At 47.3% G+C, this 15781-nt stretch overlaps 1 protein-coding gene across 1 annotated transcript; it reads left to right on the forward strand.

Annotated features, from left to right (window-relative positions):
- The first annotated feature begins 10554 nt into the window (after positions 1–10554).
- On the forward strand, positions 10555–13021 carry LOC101167438 (potassium voltage-gated channel subfamily A member 1-like). The gene is made up of 2 exons (XM_004086976.4): positions 10555–11039; positions 11207–13021. Exon 2 carries the CDS (start codon positions 11353–11355, stop codon positions 12841–12843), a length of 1491 nt encoding a protein of 496 aa, XP_004087024.1. The 5' UTR covers positions 10555–11039; positions 11207–11352; the 3' UTR covers positions 12844–13021.
- Positions 13022–15781: the final 2760 nt, after the last annotated feature.

Raw genomic sequence — 15781 nt, forward strand, 5'->3', positions numbered from 1 at the left:
TGCTGCTGAATCAGGAACTCCTGCTGTGTGTGTATATTTATATATATATATATATATATATATATATATATATATATATATATATATATATAAAAATAGATAGATAGATAGATAGATAGATAGATAGATAGATAGATAGATAGATAGATAGATAGATAGATAGATAGATAGATAGATAGATAGATAGATAGATATAGAGAGAGAGAGAGAGAGAGAGAGAGAGGGAGAGAGAGAGAGAGAGAGAGAGATCATACAGTATATTGAGAAACTGTTTGATCGAAGGGTCAGCAGCAGCTCCCCCCACCACAAACAATCTGTCACTTGGCCTGTCTCTCCATGTGCTCCCGTGACTCCAGGAATAGCTCTCTGGTGTTGGGCCCCAGCAGAGCCGGGGGGGCCGTGGGTTTGGCCTGCACGCTGCTCATCCTTAAAATAGCAAACAAGGGGATCTGTGTGTTATATAAGCATCTCATGTGTTTATGAATGGGGGGGGGGGGGGGGGGGGGGCTGCTGGACCCACTCATGCATGAAGACCCACTGACTGTAAAGAGAGCTGGACGGTGCACATTTGACGTCACCCACAGAGAACAAGAAGACAAATCTGGCACCACTTTTCTGAGGTTTGTGTTTTTTGGATCTGCGTCCATGCCGAAGACTCTACCATGGATGTAAGGTCAGGCTGTGCCTCACCTTCCTTTTCCTCACCTGCCATCCTGAACTGTACACTAGTGAGCGACCATGGGAGCATTTCAGGCAGACTACTCTAGCAGTGCGTTTACTTCGGTTACTCCCCCCTGCGGGCGGTTCAGCTTAATCAACTCACCTGTTCAGCGTCCGATTTAAGTCCAGGTGTGCAAGTTTTTCCTTCTCTTCCTTTTACCGCAAGTGCTGCGTTCGTCGCCCTACCCTCCTCTCAACGGAGCTTCACCTGTGAGCTCCGTTAGGGGTAGTTTAATACCCAAAAGTTTTTCTATGGAGATTTTGTCTTAGGTAATTGAACGGAGTCTTCTGCCAAACCAAAGGAATGTGAAAATACATGTCTTTACTCTGTTGTCTGACTGAAATGATGAATATGTATCTACTGATCTGTATAAATGCAGGTTCTGTATGATGTGTGAAAGAGGAGGGAGGAAAGAGGAGGCCACAGAGAGGACGATGAGATGTTGCCACGGGGATGAAGAGGCAGTCTACACGAGCCAGAGGCAGACCCTCCTCAGACAGGAAGTATCTCAGATTCTGTTCTGTCTGCAGCAAAAGCAGCGCTGAAAGACTCCTCTTCATCAGCTAACGATGAAGGATTCAGAGTTCACTCTGACACGTCAAAGTTTCCACCTCTGGGGCAAGTTTCAGGCCTCCATCTGTAACCCGACTCCCATCTGGCTGCAGAGCAGCCTTTTATCGTGCAGGAGGATGTGCACAAATGTGTTTGCAGACCTACTCTTGGCCCAGCGTCCATGCAAAGAGCTCCTTTATGGAACAGGAAGTTCTCTAGCAGGAACAGGAAGTTCTCTAGCAGGAACAAGAATTTGTTTTTGTTTTTTTCTAGCAAGAACAGGAAGTCCAAACACAACATTTTTCATGTTCTTCTCTCAGAACATTTTTTATGTTCTCCTCCAAGAGCTATTTTCATGTTCTCCTCCTAAAACATTTTATATGTTCTTCTCTTAGAACAGTTTTCATGTTCTTCTCTTAGAACATTTTTTTATGTTCTCCTCCTAGAACATTTTATATGTTCTTCTCTTAGAACATTTTTCATGTTCTCCTCCTAGAACATTTTTCATGTTCTTCTCTTAGAACATTTTTCATGTTCTCCTCTTAGAACATTTTTTATGTTCTCCTCCTAGAACAATTTTCGTGTTCTCCTCCTAAAACATTTTATATGTTCTTCTCTTAGAACAATTTTCATGTTCTCCTCCTAGAACATTTTATATGTTCTTCTCTTAGAACAATTTTCATGTTCTCCTCCTAGAACATTTTATATGTTCTTCTCTTAGAACATTTTATATGTTCTTCTCTTAGAACAGTTTTCATGTTCTCCTCCTAAAATATTTTTCATGTTCTCCTCCTAGAACATTTTTCATGTTGTCCTCTTAGAACAGTTTTCATGTTCTCCTCCTAGAACATTTTTCATGTTCTCCTCTTAGAACTTTTTTCATGTTCTCCTCTCAGAACATTTTTCATGTTCTCCTCTTAGAATTCAATTTTAATTTTCAATTCAATTTTATTTGTATAGCCCAAAATCACAACAACGGTCGTCTCGATGGGCTTCGAAGTAAAACATGAAATCAAAAGGATCACGAATACAAAGAGTTCAATAGAAAAATACTAAAATGAACTAACAAACTGACTAAGCTATACTGGCATCCCTGCCCTTAGACCCCCCTTCGCGGTAAGGAAAAACTCCCAAAAAAAACGGATTCCGGAAAAAACGAAGAAACCTCAGGGGTGCCCACATGAAGGAGGGATCCTCCCCCAGGACGGACAGGCGATTTACCAGAACTCTTAGAGAAGAATTAACTTATCTAAATCTACAACTACATATATAAAGTCCAGCAGACGAGCTTCATCCAGCCGTGGTTGTGGGGACAGTCAAAGGCGCGAGTCGAGCCAGAGACAGGAACCACAGGAGCAGACAGGAGCAGGAGCAGAGACGAGGTAAACGGTCAGGTACAGAGCAGAGACGAGCCAGAGATGAGCCAGAGGCAGGATCCACAGCCAGGTGTAGGAGCAGGAGCAGAGATGAGGTACTCGGTCAGGTACAGAGCAGAGACGAACCAGAGATGAGCCAGAGGCAGGATCCACAGCCAGGTGTAGGAGCGGGAGCAAAGGCGAGGTAAACGGTCAGGAACTGGAGCACGGATGAGCCAACTGGAGTCTGGAAGCACTCCCACTCCCCAGGAGGGGAGAGGAAAAAAATACATGAATCGCACTGCACCAAACAGAGGCATGGAGAACTAAATGATAAATTATGATCAAGAATAGAGGAGAGGAAGGGTAGAAGTAAAAAAGGAAAGAGGACAGAACCCCAGTGCACCATAGTTACCCCAGCTTCAACTTCTAGCAGCCTTTTAAAAGAAATAGTTATTATTAAGTTTAATTTAAACAAACTAACATTAAGTTAAATAATCTCTGAATACTAACTAGTCTGACAATAAGCCTGTCCAAAGAGGAATGTTTTCAGTCTAGCTTTGAATGTAGAAACTGAGTCGGCCTCTCTTCCATGAGCTGGGAGTTTATTCCATAAGACAGGGGCTTGGTGGCTAAACGCTCTACCTCCAACCGTACTTTTACTAATTCTAGGAACCACAAGCAGTCCTGCATTTTGCGCGAAGTGTTCTGATTGGTTGGTAAGGGACTATGAGGTCCTTAATATAGGACGGGGCCATTCCATGTAAGGCCTTATAGGTTAACAGGAGGATCTTGAACTTAATTCTAGAATCAACTGGGAGCCAATGGAGCGAAACTAACACAGGAGTGATGTGATCTCTTCTGCTGGTTCCAGCTTACAATCTAGCAGCTGCGTTCTGAACAAGCTGGAGACTTCTTAAGGAACTCTTAGGACACGCTGCTAACAAGGAGTTACAGTAATCCAGCCTCGACGTAACAAATGCATGGATGAGTTTTTCAGCATCACTCTTAGAAAGTATATTTCTGATCTTAGCAATATTCCGCAGGTGAAAAAAGGCAGTTCTACATGCCTGAGATATGTGAGCCTTAAATGATAAATCCTGGTCAAGTAAAACCCCAAGGTTTCTAACTGTGGAATTGGGGGCTATACTTATACCATCCAGGGAGACTATCTGAGCAGACAGAGCATCTCTGAGGTTTTTAGGACCAAGTATAATGACCTCAGTTTTTTCTGGGTTCAAAAGGAGGTCATTAATTGTCATCCAGGTCTTGATGTCACTGATGCAGGCGTTCAGTTTCTCTATCTGGTCATTCTGGTCAGGCTTCATGGATAAATACAACTGCGTATCGTCGGCATAACAATGAAAATAAATGCTGTGTTTCCTGATTATGTTTCCTAGGGGTAGCATATAAAGCGTAAACAGGATCGGTCCCAAGACTGAGCCCTGTGGGACTCCATAGTTAACTCGAGTGCACTGAGAGGAATGGCCATTTACATTAACGAACTGATACCTATCGGACAGATAGGATTTAAACCACTGGAGAGCAGATCCTCTGATCCCTATGTCCTGCTCTAATCTATGGAGTAAAATACCGTGGTCGATAGTGTCAAAGGCTGCACTGAGGTCCAACAGGACCAGAATAGAAAGTAGTCCCTTTTCTGAGGCCAATAACAAGTCATTAGAGACTCTAACTAGTGCAGTTTCCGTACTGTGGTGAGGTCTAAACCCCGACTGAAGGTCTTCAAAGTGGCTGTTGTCCTGTAGGTGGCAGTAAAGCTGCTTAACTACAACTCTTTCTAGGATTTTAGAAATAAAGGGCAGGTTTGATATCGGTCTATAGTTGGCCAAGATGCTAGGATCCAAACTGGGCTTTTTCAGAAGAGGTTTAACAACTGCATATTTAAAAGACTGTGGCACGTAACCCGTTTCCAGAGAGGCATTTATCATTGTTAATATGGGATCATTAATTAGGGGAAAAGTTTCTTTAAAAAGTCTAGTGGGAATTGGGTCTAACAGACACGTTGAGGATTTGGAGGACGTAATAATTGATGTTATTTCCGCTTGATCCACAGCAGTGAAGCAGTCCAATGTTACAGAGGTTTCTATGGATGCCTCCACTTCTGCCGCTTCAGCCTGTTCTGGGCTGATAGTAGGAATAACTTGATTTAACTTGTGTCTAATATTTGAGATTTTACTATCGAAAAATGTAAGAAAATCATCAGAGCTGAGAGAAACAGGAACATGTGGTTCTACTGAGCTCTGACTGTGAGTTAATTTAGCAATAGTGCTAAAAAGAAATCTTGGATTGTTTCCATTCTCTGATATTAAGGTTGAATAGTACTGGCTTCTAGCTCTACGCAGAGCTTTTTTATAATTTAATAGGCTATGTTTCCAGATATCCAGAGACTGCTCTGAACCGGAGCGGCGCCATTCTCTTTCCAACTTACGGGTTTCTCGTTTAAGAGAACGAGTTTCAGCGTTAAACCACGGTGCTACTCGGTTTTGTCTGACGAACTTAGGTTTCAAGGGGGCAACAACATGGAGTGTACTCCTGAGGGCTTGTAAGGCATCATTAACAAAGTGGTCATTTATACTAGGACTGATACTATGGGAGCTGGACTCAGAGTATTTTCTCAGAATATCACTAAGTACTGGCTGAACTGTGTGTTTAAACTCAGACACAGAACGGTCAGTTAAGGTTCTTCTAAGTTGTTTCTTATTCACTGGGGCAGAAGGATGTTCCAGTGTAAACTGGAAGGTAATCATAAAGTGATCAGAAATGATGGGGTTAAGAGGAAGGACACTCAGCTGGCTGATCTCTATCCCATGGGTTAGAACAAGGTCCAGGGTGTGCTTATGACAGTGAGTGGGTTCATTCACACTTTGGGTGAAACCAACATCATCTAATAAAGCTGCAAAAGCCTTTCCTAGGCAGTCACTGGGGTCATCAACATGAATATTAAAATCCCCTAATATTATAGTTTGATCAGAATCTAAGACAATAGTCGATAGGAAGTCGGAAAACTCAGTTAAAGATTCTGAATATGGGCCGGGGGGGGGGGCGATAAATAATTATGAGTAAAACAGGTTTTGGAGTTTTCCTGTTTGGGTGACTTAAAGACAATATGATGCTTTCAAATGAATTATAAGCATTTTTAACTTTAGGGCTGAGAAGTAAGCTAGACTGTGATATTACTGCCAAACCACCTCCTTTACCTGAAATCCTGGATTTCTGATAGTTAGCATAAGTGGGGGGGGTTGCTTCATTCAATCTAACATAGTCATCCTGATGGAGCCAAGTTTCTGTTAAGGCTAAAAGACTAAGATTCTTATCAGTAATTAACTCATTGACTAAGAGGGACTTGGAGGAAATGGATCGAATGTTTAATAAACCGCATTTAATGACATCATAATTCTGCTTGTGAGAACTGCTGTCTGTCACTTTAAGGTTTCTATGACGCGCTCGTTTCATTTGTCTTTCAGCACATAAGCTAAAGCTAGGACCTGCTTGACTTTCCCTGCATGGGTTTTGCACCGGCACTAACCCTAAGGGAGGCTCAGAGGAGCGTTTTCCACTGCTGCTCTGCGCCCGGGTCTCGTCTCTGGATTGTCAGGTTAACAGACTAAGCCTAGCAGAAATGTTTCTAGAAAGAAGAGCGGCACCGTCCCGGGTGGGATGGACGCCGTCTCTCCGCATGAGACCGGGCTTCCCCCAAAACGCGCTCCAGTTATCCACAAAACCAACGCCGTTTTCTGGGCACCATCTAGAAAGCCAGCGGTTAAATGATGAACAGCGGCTGTACATTTCATCACTGACTAAGTTCGGCAGGGGACCAGAGAAAATTACAGTGTCGGACATCGTCTTAGCCAGTTTACACACCGAAGTTACGTTTAACTTAACCACCTCTGACTGTCTCCGTCGGGCATCATTACCGCCTGCGTGAATCGCGACTCGACGGAACCTGGACTTACTCTGAGCTAACATCCTAAGGTTCCCCTCGATGTCACCAACTCTGGCCCCCGGATAACACCTGACTGTAGCCGCTGGGAGCTCCACGTTTCTAACTTCAGAAGAGCCTATAACCAGAGTTGAGTGTTCAGCGGGTGTGTCGCTGAGGGGGGAGAACCTATTACTAACGTGGAGTCTCGGGTGCTCTAAGATTTTGCGTTTAGCACTATGTTTCCTCCCAACCGGTACAAACCCCTGACTGTCTCCCGGCTGTTGGGAGGGCGCTGGGGTGCTAGCTAAGTTAGCCCTGGTAGCGCGGCCCGCGCTACGAGTAACGACCTGGCTAGCCGGCTTAGCTTCCACTGTGCGGAGCCGCGCTTCTAACTGCTCCAGCCTGGCCTCCAAGTCTAACACAAGACTACACTTAACACACCTACCGCTATCTTCACTAAAGGAGGCAGGGTCATCACTGAACATATGGCACATGGGGCAGGAGAGAGGAGGAGAGGCGGAAGGAGTGGTGGCCATGCTAGGTTCTAAGCTAAGGCTAGCGGTGTTTAAGTAAAGAGAAGTGGTTTATTTAGCAAAATGAGAAAAGTGAACAGCAAGCGGTTTAACAGTGGTGAATTCGCTAATAAAAGGTACTAGATGTGAATATTAACCCAGATAACCCTTAGAGTAAGCAATAGTAGTAAGGCTAATGCCAAACAAGAGGACAGCAGTCACACAACTAGCACTGGGAATAGCTCACCCGGAAATGACGTCACAGGAAGTCAACTAACTGCCCGTGGTGGGAACATTTTATATGTTCTTCTCTTAGAACAGTTTTCATGTTCTCCTCCTAGAACATTTTATATGTTTTTCTCTTAGAACAATTTTCATGTTCTCCTCCTAGAACATTTTATATGTTCTTCTCTTAGAACAGTTTTCATGTTCTCCTCCTAGAACATTTTTCATCTTCTCCTCTTAGAACTTTTTTCATGTTCTCCTCCTAGAACATTTTTCATGTTCTCCTCTTAGAACAGTTTTCATGTTCTCCTCCTAGAACATTTTTCATGTTCTCCTCTTAGAACTTTTTTCATGTTCTCCTCTCAGAACTTTTTTCATGTTCTCCTCTCAGAACATTTTTTCATGTTCTCCTCTTAGAACAATTTTCATGTTCTCCTCCTAGAACATTTTATATGTTCTTCTCTTAGAACAGTTTTCATGTTCTCCTCCTAGAACATTTTATATGTTTTTCTCTTAGAACAATTTTCATGTTCTCCTCCTAGAACATTTTATATGTTCTTCTCTTAGAACAGTTTTCATGTTCTCCTCTTAGAACTTTTTTCATGTTCTCCTCTCAGAACTTTTTTCATGTTCTCCTCTCAGAACATTTTTTCATGTTCTCCTCTTAGAACATTTTATATGTTCTTCTCTTAGAACAGTTTTCATGTTCTCCTCTTAGAACATTGTTCATGTTCTTCATTGAGAAGACGACTGGGTTCCTGCTTCTTGGGGTGATCTGTGTGGACGAATCCACCTTTGGAGCAGATGGGTGGATCTGACTGAACCGTGGAGAACTGCAGATCCTGACACTTGGACCTCTGAGACCTGGATCAGAGTGGGGGGGTCGGAGGTCAGTGCAGCAGATGGGTGGGGGCCATCGCCGGCCGCCTGTGCGTGACCGAGCACAAACATTTCTCTGAACGTGTCAAAGTCTGAGCTCACGTTTCCTCCTGCTGTGATGTTCCTTTTCAACCTGGGGGCAGTGGGGGCGTGGCCTGCAGTAAATATAGTCTCCAGAAATGTGAGGAGTGGGCTCTGCCAGCTGCTGGACACTGAGAGGGACTAATACAGACGTAAAGATAGTACGGCCCCCCAAACCAAGACACGGCATCTGTCCTCTCAGATGATTCAGGAAGGTTCTGCTCGTTCGCCGTCACTTTCCTGGAAAAAACAGTCAGACCACGTGAGGGGGGGCCATTTCCGCCGTCAGCTCCAGAAATAACCATCCACAGCTCTCACCTGGGCCTGTTTCCAGCAACCCCCAGCTGACCCAGCTTCCTGCCCCCCAGCAGCGTCCATCTGCTGGGCGCTCTGCGGCATAAAAAAAAACAGGCTGGATGGGTTGGATGAGGAGCAGGAGGGTGGGATCCCGACACCCCCTGAAAGAAGCTGCCAGCACAACCAGAGCTGTCCAGGGTGCTGAACCTCCTCCAGAATGCAGGAAAACAAGTTTGTGATCAGAGCTGCGTCTGAAGAGACTGATGACATCATCATCTTGTGACTAGCCACCACTCCACCCGTTGCTCCACCCACTGCTTCACTCGCTCCTCCCTATGGATACAAGCAGAAACATTTTCAACCATTTGTGGAATTTTGTTTATTCGCAACAAATCCTGTACTCATTGAATAAACAAACACATTTACACACACACAAACAATCACACACAAAAACACACACACACACAGATGCACATTTGGTTTTAATCTGATTGGTTAAACTTAAATGAGATCATTATGAGTGATGTCTTTGATCAGGTGGAGAACATGATGTTCCTGTAATGTTCTGTTGATGAGTTCACCGCCATCGGATGGAACAAGCAGTTGTTGTTTCTTTTTATTTGTGTTTCTGTTTTCTTTACTGTTGATGACAAAAATAGAAATATTTTTCTGCATTCCTGGATGGTTTTCTGACTCTGATGTTTGTGACCAACAGACAGAGATGCTGAACTTCATGGCGTTCCTCAGGGCATCATCACAGGACATCCCTTCTTCTCCCTTCAGGCTGACGGTTGAATTCCTCGTCCTTCTCAAAGCTTTCCTGCATTTCCCAATCTCGGACTGTTTGTAATGAAAAACCATCTGTGATCACATTTCACGTCAGGTTTCACGTTTCTCTGATTTACTCGTCTAGAGATCCATTAAAAGACTTTGATCATTTGTTCTTTGTCGGTTTAAGCTCAGAATCCTGCCTTTTCTTCCCTTTTGTGTGATTTTTGGCATAATCCACAGGTTTATGCCCAACCATGAAAAAAGGAAAGATCTTCATCTTTTTAAACTTGGTCCTCTTGGAGAGTTCAGTGTGTGTGTAACCCTTGTTCTATCCTAGGCACTTTACCACTGGGAGGTGGGTCATCTAGACCCACTAGACAGTGCTCTGAACCTTTTTTCTTCAATGATTTGTGATCTTCACTGGTGTCCATGAATTACATGAAATCTTTCCACCTTTATCCACCTTTGTCATGGTAGGGAGAACACCTCAATGGAAGGGGGGGGGGGTCATCTAAGACAGCACAAGGGTTATTGCAGAGGCGGAGCCTCCTCAGACAGGAAGCAGCTCAGATTCTGCAGCGCTGAAAGACTCCTCTTCATCAGCTAACGATGAAAGATGCTGAGCTCACTCTGACACGTCAAAGTTTCCACCTCTGGGGCAAGTTTCAGGCATCTGTAACCCGACTCCCATCCCCACAACTTTATGACCAGCATGTTTCATCTGTAATTCAGTCATTTATTGGGCTTTTTTATTTGTGTTTTACTGAACGTTCAGATCTTTCAATCAAAACGGATCTTCTGGGGTGGGGTGGGGTGGGGTGGGGGTCTTTTATTGGATCAGATCTTGGATTGATCGGAGAACCGCTGAGTTTTCTTTTTCCTGTTGTGGATCTCCTCGTGTGTGGAGTTGGAGCTGTCCTCCTGTTACCATGGAAACACGCTGGTATTTACTCCATCACGCCGCTCGGAGGGGAGCAGCGGCTCTGCAGCCAATCAGGAGACCGCGCTGCTCCGCGCTGCAGACTCTTGCAGCTGCACGCGGACAGTTTGACACCCGCAGCTGCTTACATAATGCTGCAGCGCGCGCGCTCCACAGCAGAACCTGGAATGGGGCGCGCGCGCTGCGGAGCCGCAGCTGCGGTTGCGCACATACAGTAGAGACTGAAGTACCAACTGTGCGGTACAGTGAGGCTGCATTGCGTCGGACACCCCCCCCCCCCTCCCCTCACGCTTCTTCTTCTTCAAGCCCCTCCCTCTCTCACTCACTTCATGAAATCCCGCAATATGTCTCCAAATTAGCGCGCGGGTCTCCCGCCCGCTTCCTCGCGCTTCTTTCTTTCAAACCTTTTCTTCTTTTTCGGTTCTTGCACCGGCCCCCCTCCCCCTCCCCCGGCTCCCGCGGATGCCGCAGAGTCCTGCTCTCCCGCCATGGCAGCCCGGTCCCGCTCGTCCTTCCCGGAGCTCCTGTGTGATTTTCTCCGACTGTCAGCCGAGATTTTGGCTGCGGAGTCGCAGTTCAAAGCCGCCTGAAGCCTCTTCCTCCTCCTCTTCTTCCTGCATCCCAGCTGAAAACCAACACCAAGAGGATACGGATGTGGACCAAGACAACATAGTCTATTAATATTTCAGAGATCCAGAAAGGCGATACCGGCTTAAAGCCGGGTGGAGGTGGGATAGGTGCACAGACGGGCACAGCTCTGCAGGTACGTTGGCTTTCTGTTCTGGTTTGTTCTGATGAAGATGCTCAGACGGATGAAAGTGTGCAGAGATGCAGCAGAACTTGACGGCTGTGCGCTGAGATGAGCCGCAGGACGTGATGCTCTGCAGCCGCCGGGATTCTCCTCACACTCAACGCTCTGCTTTCTTCCAGGCTTGAAAGATGATCAGCTCAGAGATGATGGCGGTGATGATGAAGATGATGGTGAGGCAGAATCTGTGCATCTCCTGAAACCAGCGGCAGCTTCTTCCCTCCACCCTGCCCTCTTCATCTGAACACCACCTCCTCCCTGGAACAGGATGACTGTGGTGTCCACGGAGAACGTGGACGACACCTCCACCCTGCCGGGTCACCCGCAGGACCCCTACCCGCTCGACGACGACCACGACGACCACGACTGCTGTGAGCGGGTGGTCATCAACATCTCCGGGCTGCGCTTCGAGACGCAGCTGAAGACCCTGGCTCAGTTTCCTGAAACGTTGCTTGGAAACCCGAAGAAGCGGATGCGTTACTTCGACCCCCTACGAAACGAATACTTCTTCGACCGGAACCGTCCCAGTTTTGACGCCATCTTGTATTACTACCAATCTGGGGGGCGGCTGAGGAGGCCGGTCAACGTTCCCCTGGACATGTTCTCAGAAGAAATAAAGTTCTACGAGCTGGGCGCTGAAGCTATGGAAAAATTTCGGGAGGATGAGGGCTTCATCCGGGAGGAGGAGCGACCTTTACCAGAGAAGGAGTTCCAGCGACAGATCTGGCTCCTGTTCGAGCACCCGGAGAGCTCGGGGCCCGCCCGCGGGATTGCCATCGTTTCAGTGATGGTCATCCTCATTTCAATAGTCATCTTCTGTCTGGAGACTTTACCGGAGCTGAAGGAGGACCCCAACGACCGGATCCAGGTGGTGGGAAACGGTACCATCTATTACAAAGCCAACTTTTTCACGGACCCGTTCTTCGTGGTCGAGACGCTCTGCATCATCTGGTTCTCCTTTGAGCTGATTGTGCGGTTCTTCGCCTGTCCCAGCAAGGCAGCTTTCTTCAAGAACATGATGAACTCCATCGACATTGTTGCCATTATTCCTTACTTCATCACGCTCGGGACGGAGCTGGCTGACGACCAAGACAACAAGGAGGGGAAGGCCGGGGGGGAGCAGGCCACCTCGTTGGCCATTCTCAGGGTGATCCGTCTGGTGAGGGTCTTCAGGATCTTCAAACTGTCCCGCCACTCCAAAGGGCTCCAGATCCTGGGGCAGACTCTGAAGGCCAGCATGCGGGAGCTGGGTTTGCTCATCTTCTTCCTCTTCATCGGAGTCATTTTGTTTTCCAGCGCTGTTTACTTTGCAGAAGCCGAGGACAAGGAGTCCTTCTTCACCAGCATCCCCGATGCCTTCTGGTGGGCCGTGGTGTCCATGACCACGGTGGGCTACGGGGACATGTACCCCGTGACCATCGGGGGGAAGATCGTGGGGTCGCTGTGCGCCATTGCCGGCGTCCTGACCATCGCTCTGCCGGTGCCGGTCATCGTTTCCAACTTTAACTACTTCTACCACCGCGAGACGGAGGGCGAGGAGCAGGCGCAGCTGCTCAACGTCAGCAACCAGAACTTGGCGTCGGAAAGCAACTCTAGTCGCCGCAGCTCCTCGGCCATCAGCAAGTCGGAGTACATGGAGATAGACGAGGACTTGAACAACAGCATCGATAACTTTAGGGAAGCCAACCTGAGGACTGCCAACTGCACGGCTCCCAGCCAGAACTGCGTCAACAAGGGGAAGCTGCTCACCGACGTGTGAGCCCCCCCTGGAGAAAAACACTGTAAATATTGTAGAAAGACATGGATGCTACACCTCCCCTTGGGGGGGGGCATTTTAATCCAAATGTCCATCAATTCATACAGGAAAGCACAAAAAGAGCAAACACTGAAGCAGAGTATTTATATATTGAAAACTGCTTTTTCACATGGGGGGGGGGGGGGGGGGGGGGGGGGGGCTGGTTCAAAGGCCTGAGATGTTTGGGATTTAAAACATTTATTGTCAGATGAGGAAATTTAGGGGAAACCGCAAACTTCACAGAGTTTGCATCCCGGACAAGGCCCCAAAATGTTTTTAGGTTTGAACAAATCTGTTTAGTTTCTGTGCGTTCAGAGGTGACCTCCTCACCCCGCAGGTCAGATCTCCACCCTTCTGGGGTCGAAGCACTGCAGACATCAGGACAGGAACATGTCCGGTTGAGCTCCTCGGTGCTGCAGAACCGGAATGGTGGAGCGGCCCTTTAACACCGGAAACTGGATTTCATCTTTCACAGACATTTAACAGTTATTAGTGTTTTATGATGTAATAATTACAAATATTTTAGACAATCCAGCTCATTACTGCTGAGTCACCCATGGACCAGGCTTACTCAAATATTTATCGCACCTTGTTATTGGAATTTAAAGACCTATTTGGAGCAAAGGAGGCACTAAAAGGCTTCAAAACAACAATTTTTCTGCAACACTGCACAGAAATGAAAATGTACATTTGAAAGAATAGAAGTGATGAAGAAAATCTGATTAGAAAGGGTTTACAATCCAGACCTTCTGGACCTTTCAGGACGATGAAACCCGTTTCTCCGGAGCCGTTTGGATTACAGCCGGGCGTTTACTCCCAGTTTTTTCAGGCACCTTAGCAGGAGCGAATAGGAAGCGTGTGGCGCCTCGATGGAGTATCATGTACACTGCCACAGCCGCTGCTGCCGCCCCGGGGGGGGGGCCCTGTGGGACACCATGCAACTGTCCTTTACACGAAAGCATGTGGAGACTCTCTTCTCTTGTGTCAGCATGCACATGACGTTACCTCAGTTCTTTTTTTACATTTTTGTCTTCTCCTGGATTCTTTTTCTCATTTGTTTTCACCAAAAGTGCACTGGCTACGTGTCGTCGTTTTTTTTTTTGGGAGCATTTCCGTGTTGAATGTTTAAGGGAAAAGGAACTCTTCTTCTCTTGAGATCATGGCATGTCAAAATACTACCACATTATGGCCTAACTAGCTATGATATAGCTGCGTATACTCAATGCATGACGTCAGTATTAAACTGCCTGTAGTTGTAAGGGGAGCTGGAGGATGGGGGGGCAAAGAGGTGCATGACTGAATGAACTGTCAGAAGGCCACAAAAAAATCACAGAAAAAGAGCTTCATCTCCACCAAAGTGAGGTTTCAGAGTTCCATCCTCCGTCTGTTCTTCACAGCTAGAATGAGCCGGTGTTTGTGACCTTTCACCCTGGAATTTGACCTTAAGGTGTCTGAGGAAGGAAGGCAGAGCAACATCCAACCAAGAGACGTGGATCTAAAATTAGTCTGCAGTGCCTTGAACCACGTCTCCAAATAGATTTGATCAAAGTGCCTCCCGTCAGCAGAAAGAGCAGCTCAGCTCGTCCTGCCATAACCGCGCTCAGCTGCCGCACCACAGACACTCTTCCTCCTGAAAACTCACCACGGGACACGCACAGCTGTCACCATGACGACCGCTGCCCCACAGCTCCCCCCAGAGTTTGATTCCTCCTGGTTCGTCAGAGTTCTCCGGGTGAGCCCATGAGGTGGCGCCGTGTCCCTTGGCGGCTGAAGGTCAAAGGTTAGGACTACAGGCCGGAAGGCCCTCCGCTGGTGGAGGAGGTTTGAGCCCCGAGTTCTCATCTCAGACAACATCAGCAAAGGTTTCCACACAAACCAGAGATTCAATCCCTGGACTCCAACCCAAAATAATCTGAACTGATCAGCTGTGAACACGTGAGTCCGTTCCAGAAAACAAATGGAGTCTGTGGGTCTGAAGACGAGAAGAAAACAAACAAAGAATGAAAAATCACCAAAGAATGTAAAGTTAAAGCTAAATAAACCCAAATGGAGGCTGAACAGCAGCAGTGGTGTTGTGGCTCAGATGGAAAGCTGGTGAAAGTGGTGGAACGTTACCTGCTCAGTTTAGGGGGACTCCATTAGTATTTCTGTGCCTGAAATGGGGTCAAAGGTCATCTGTCCATGAACCAATAGTTGGTTTGTTGCAGGGCTGCGTGGTGCTGCAGTGGTCAGTCCCTGGTTTGATTCCCTGAGTGGGATGTTGTTGATTTGAAAGAATGACTGATGGTTCTTGTTAGTTCTGGTCAGGAGGGGGTCGTGAAGTGATGCTCAGTGGTCGAGGGTTCTGATCCGGGGGGGTCGTGGCCGTTCAGGTGGAGCTCAGAGGGGGATTCCTCACCACCGGAGGTCTGACCTGCAGCTCCTCTGCTTGCTGTCGGGCTGAGAGGGTCGGGCCTCTGCCCTTCATCTGCCCCCCTCCCCCATGCGCTCCTCAGAGACGGCTGACGGCTCGTCCTGAGCGCAGAGGGAGGCTGACAGATCCGAGGAGGCACGCCGCCCCCCCTCTGCAGAGGCTGAACGTTTCCACAGGCGGCGGTCGCTCTGCACGCCAGCAAAATGGCGCTGCTGCAGAAGCGCAGGGGGGGGGGGGGGCTGCAGATATGAAATATGGCTCATTTTTCTCCTTTGCATTTGACTTGAAGCTTTAATGGAGGATCCACTTCTCTGAGGGGGGTGGGGGGCATCATTTATGGGCAGTTCCAAGAGCCAGATTCCTGTCTCTCCCTGCAGCCCCCCCTGGTGTGAAAACACGGACGTTCCCCACCCGACGGCCCGGTCTTCATCGGAGGTTCAAGTAACTCAAATACGGTTCTGCTGGAAACTGATGAGCACGGGGGGGGGG

This window comes from Oryzias latipes, chromosome 23 (genome assembly GCF_002234675.1).
Source record: "Oryzias latipes chromosome 23, ASM223467v1".
Classification (NCBI taxonomy): domain Eukaryota; kingdom Metazoa; phylum Chordata; class Actinopteri; order Beloniformes; family Adrianichthyidae; genus Oryzias; species Oryzias latipes.

What these genes read in the sequence shown, in the direction of transcription:
- LOC101167438 (XM_004086976.4), top strand. Translation starts at nt 11,353, where the DNA reads ATGACTGTGGTGTCCACGGAGAACGTGGACGACACCTCCACCCTGCCG.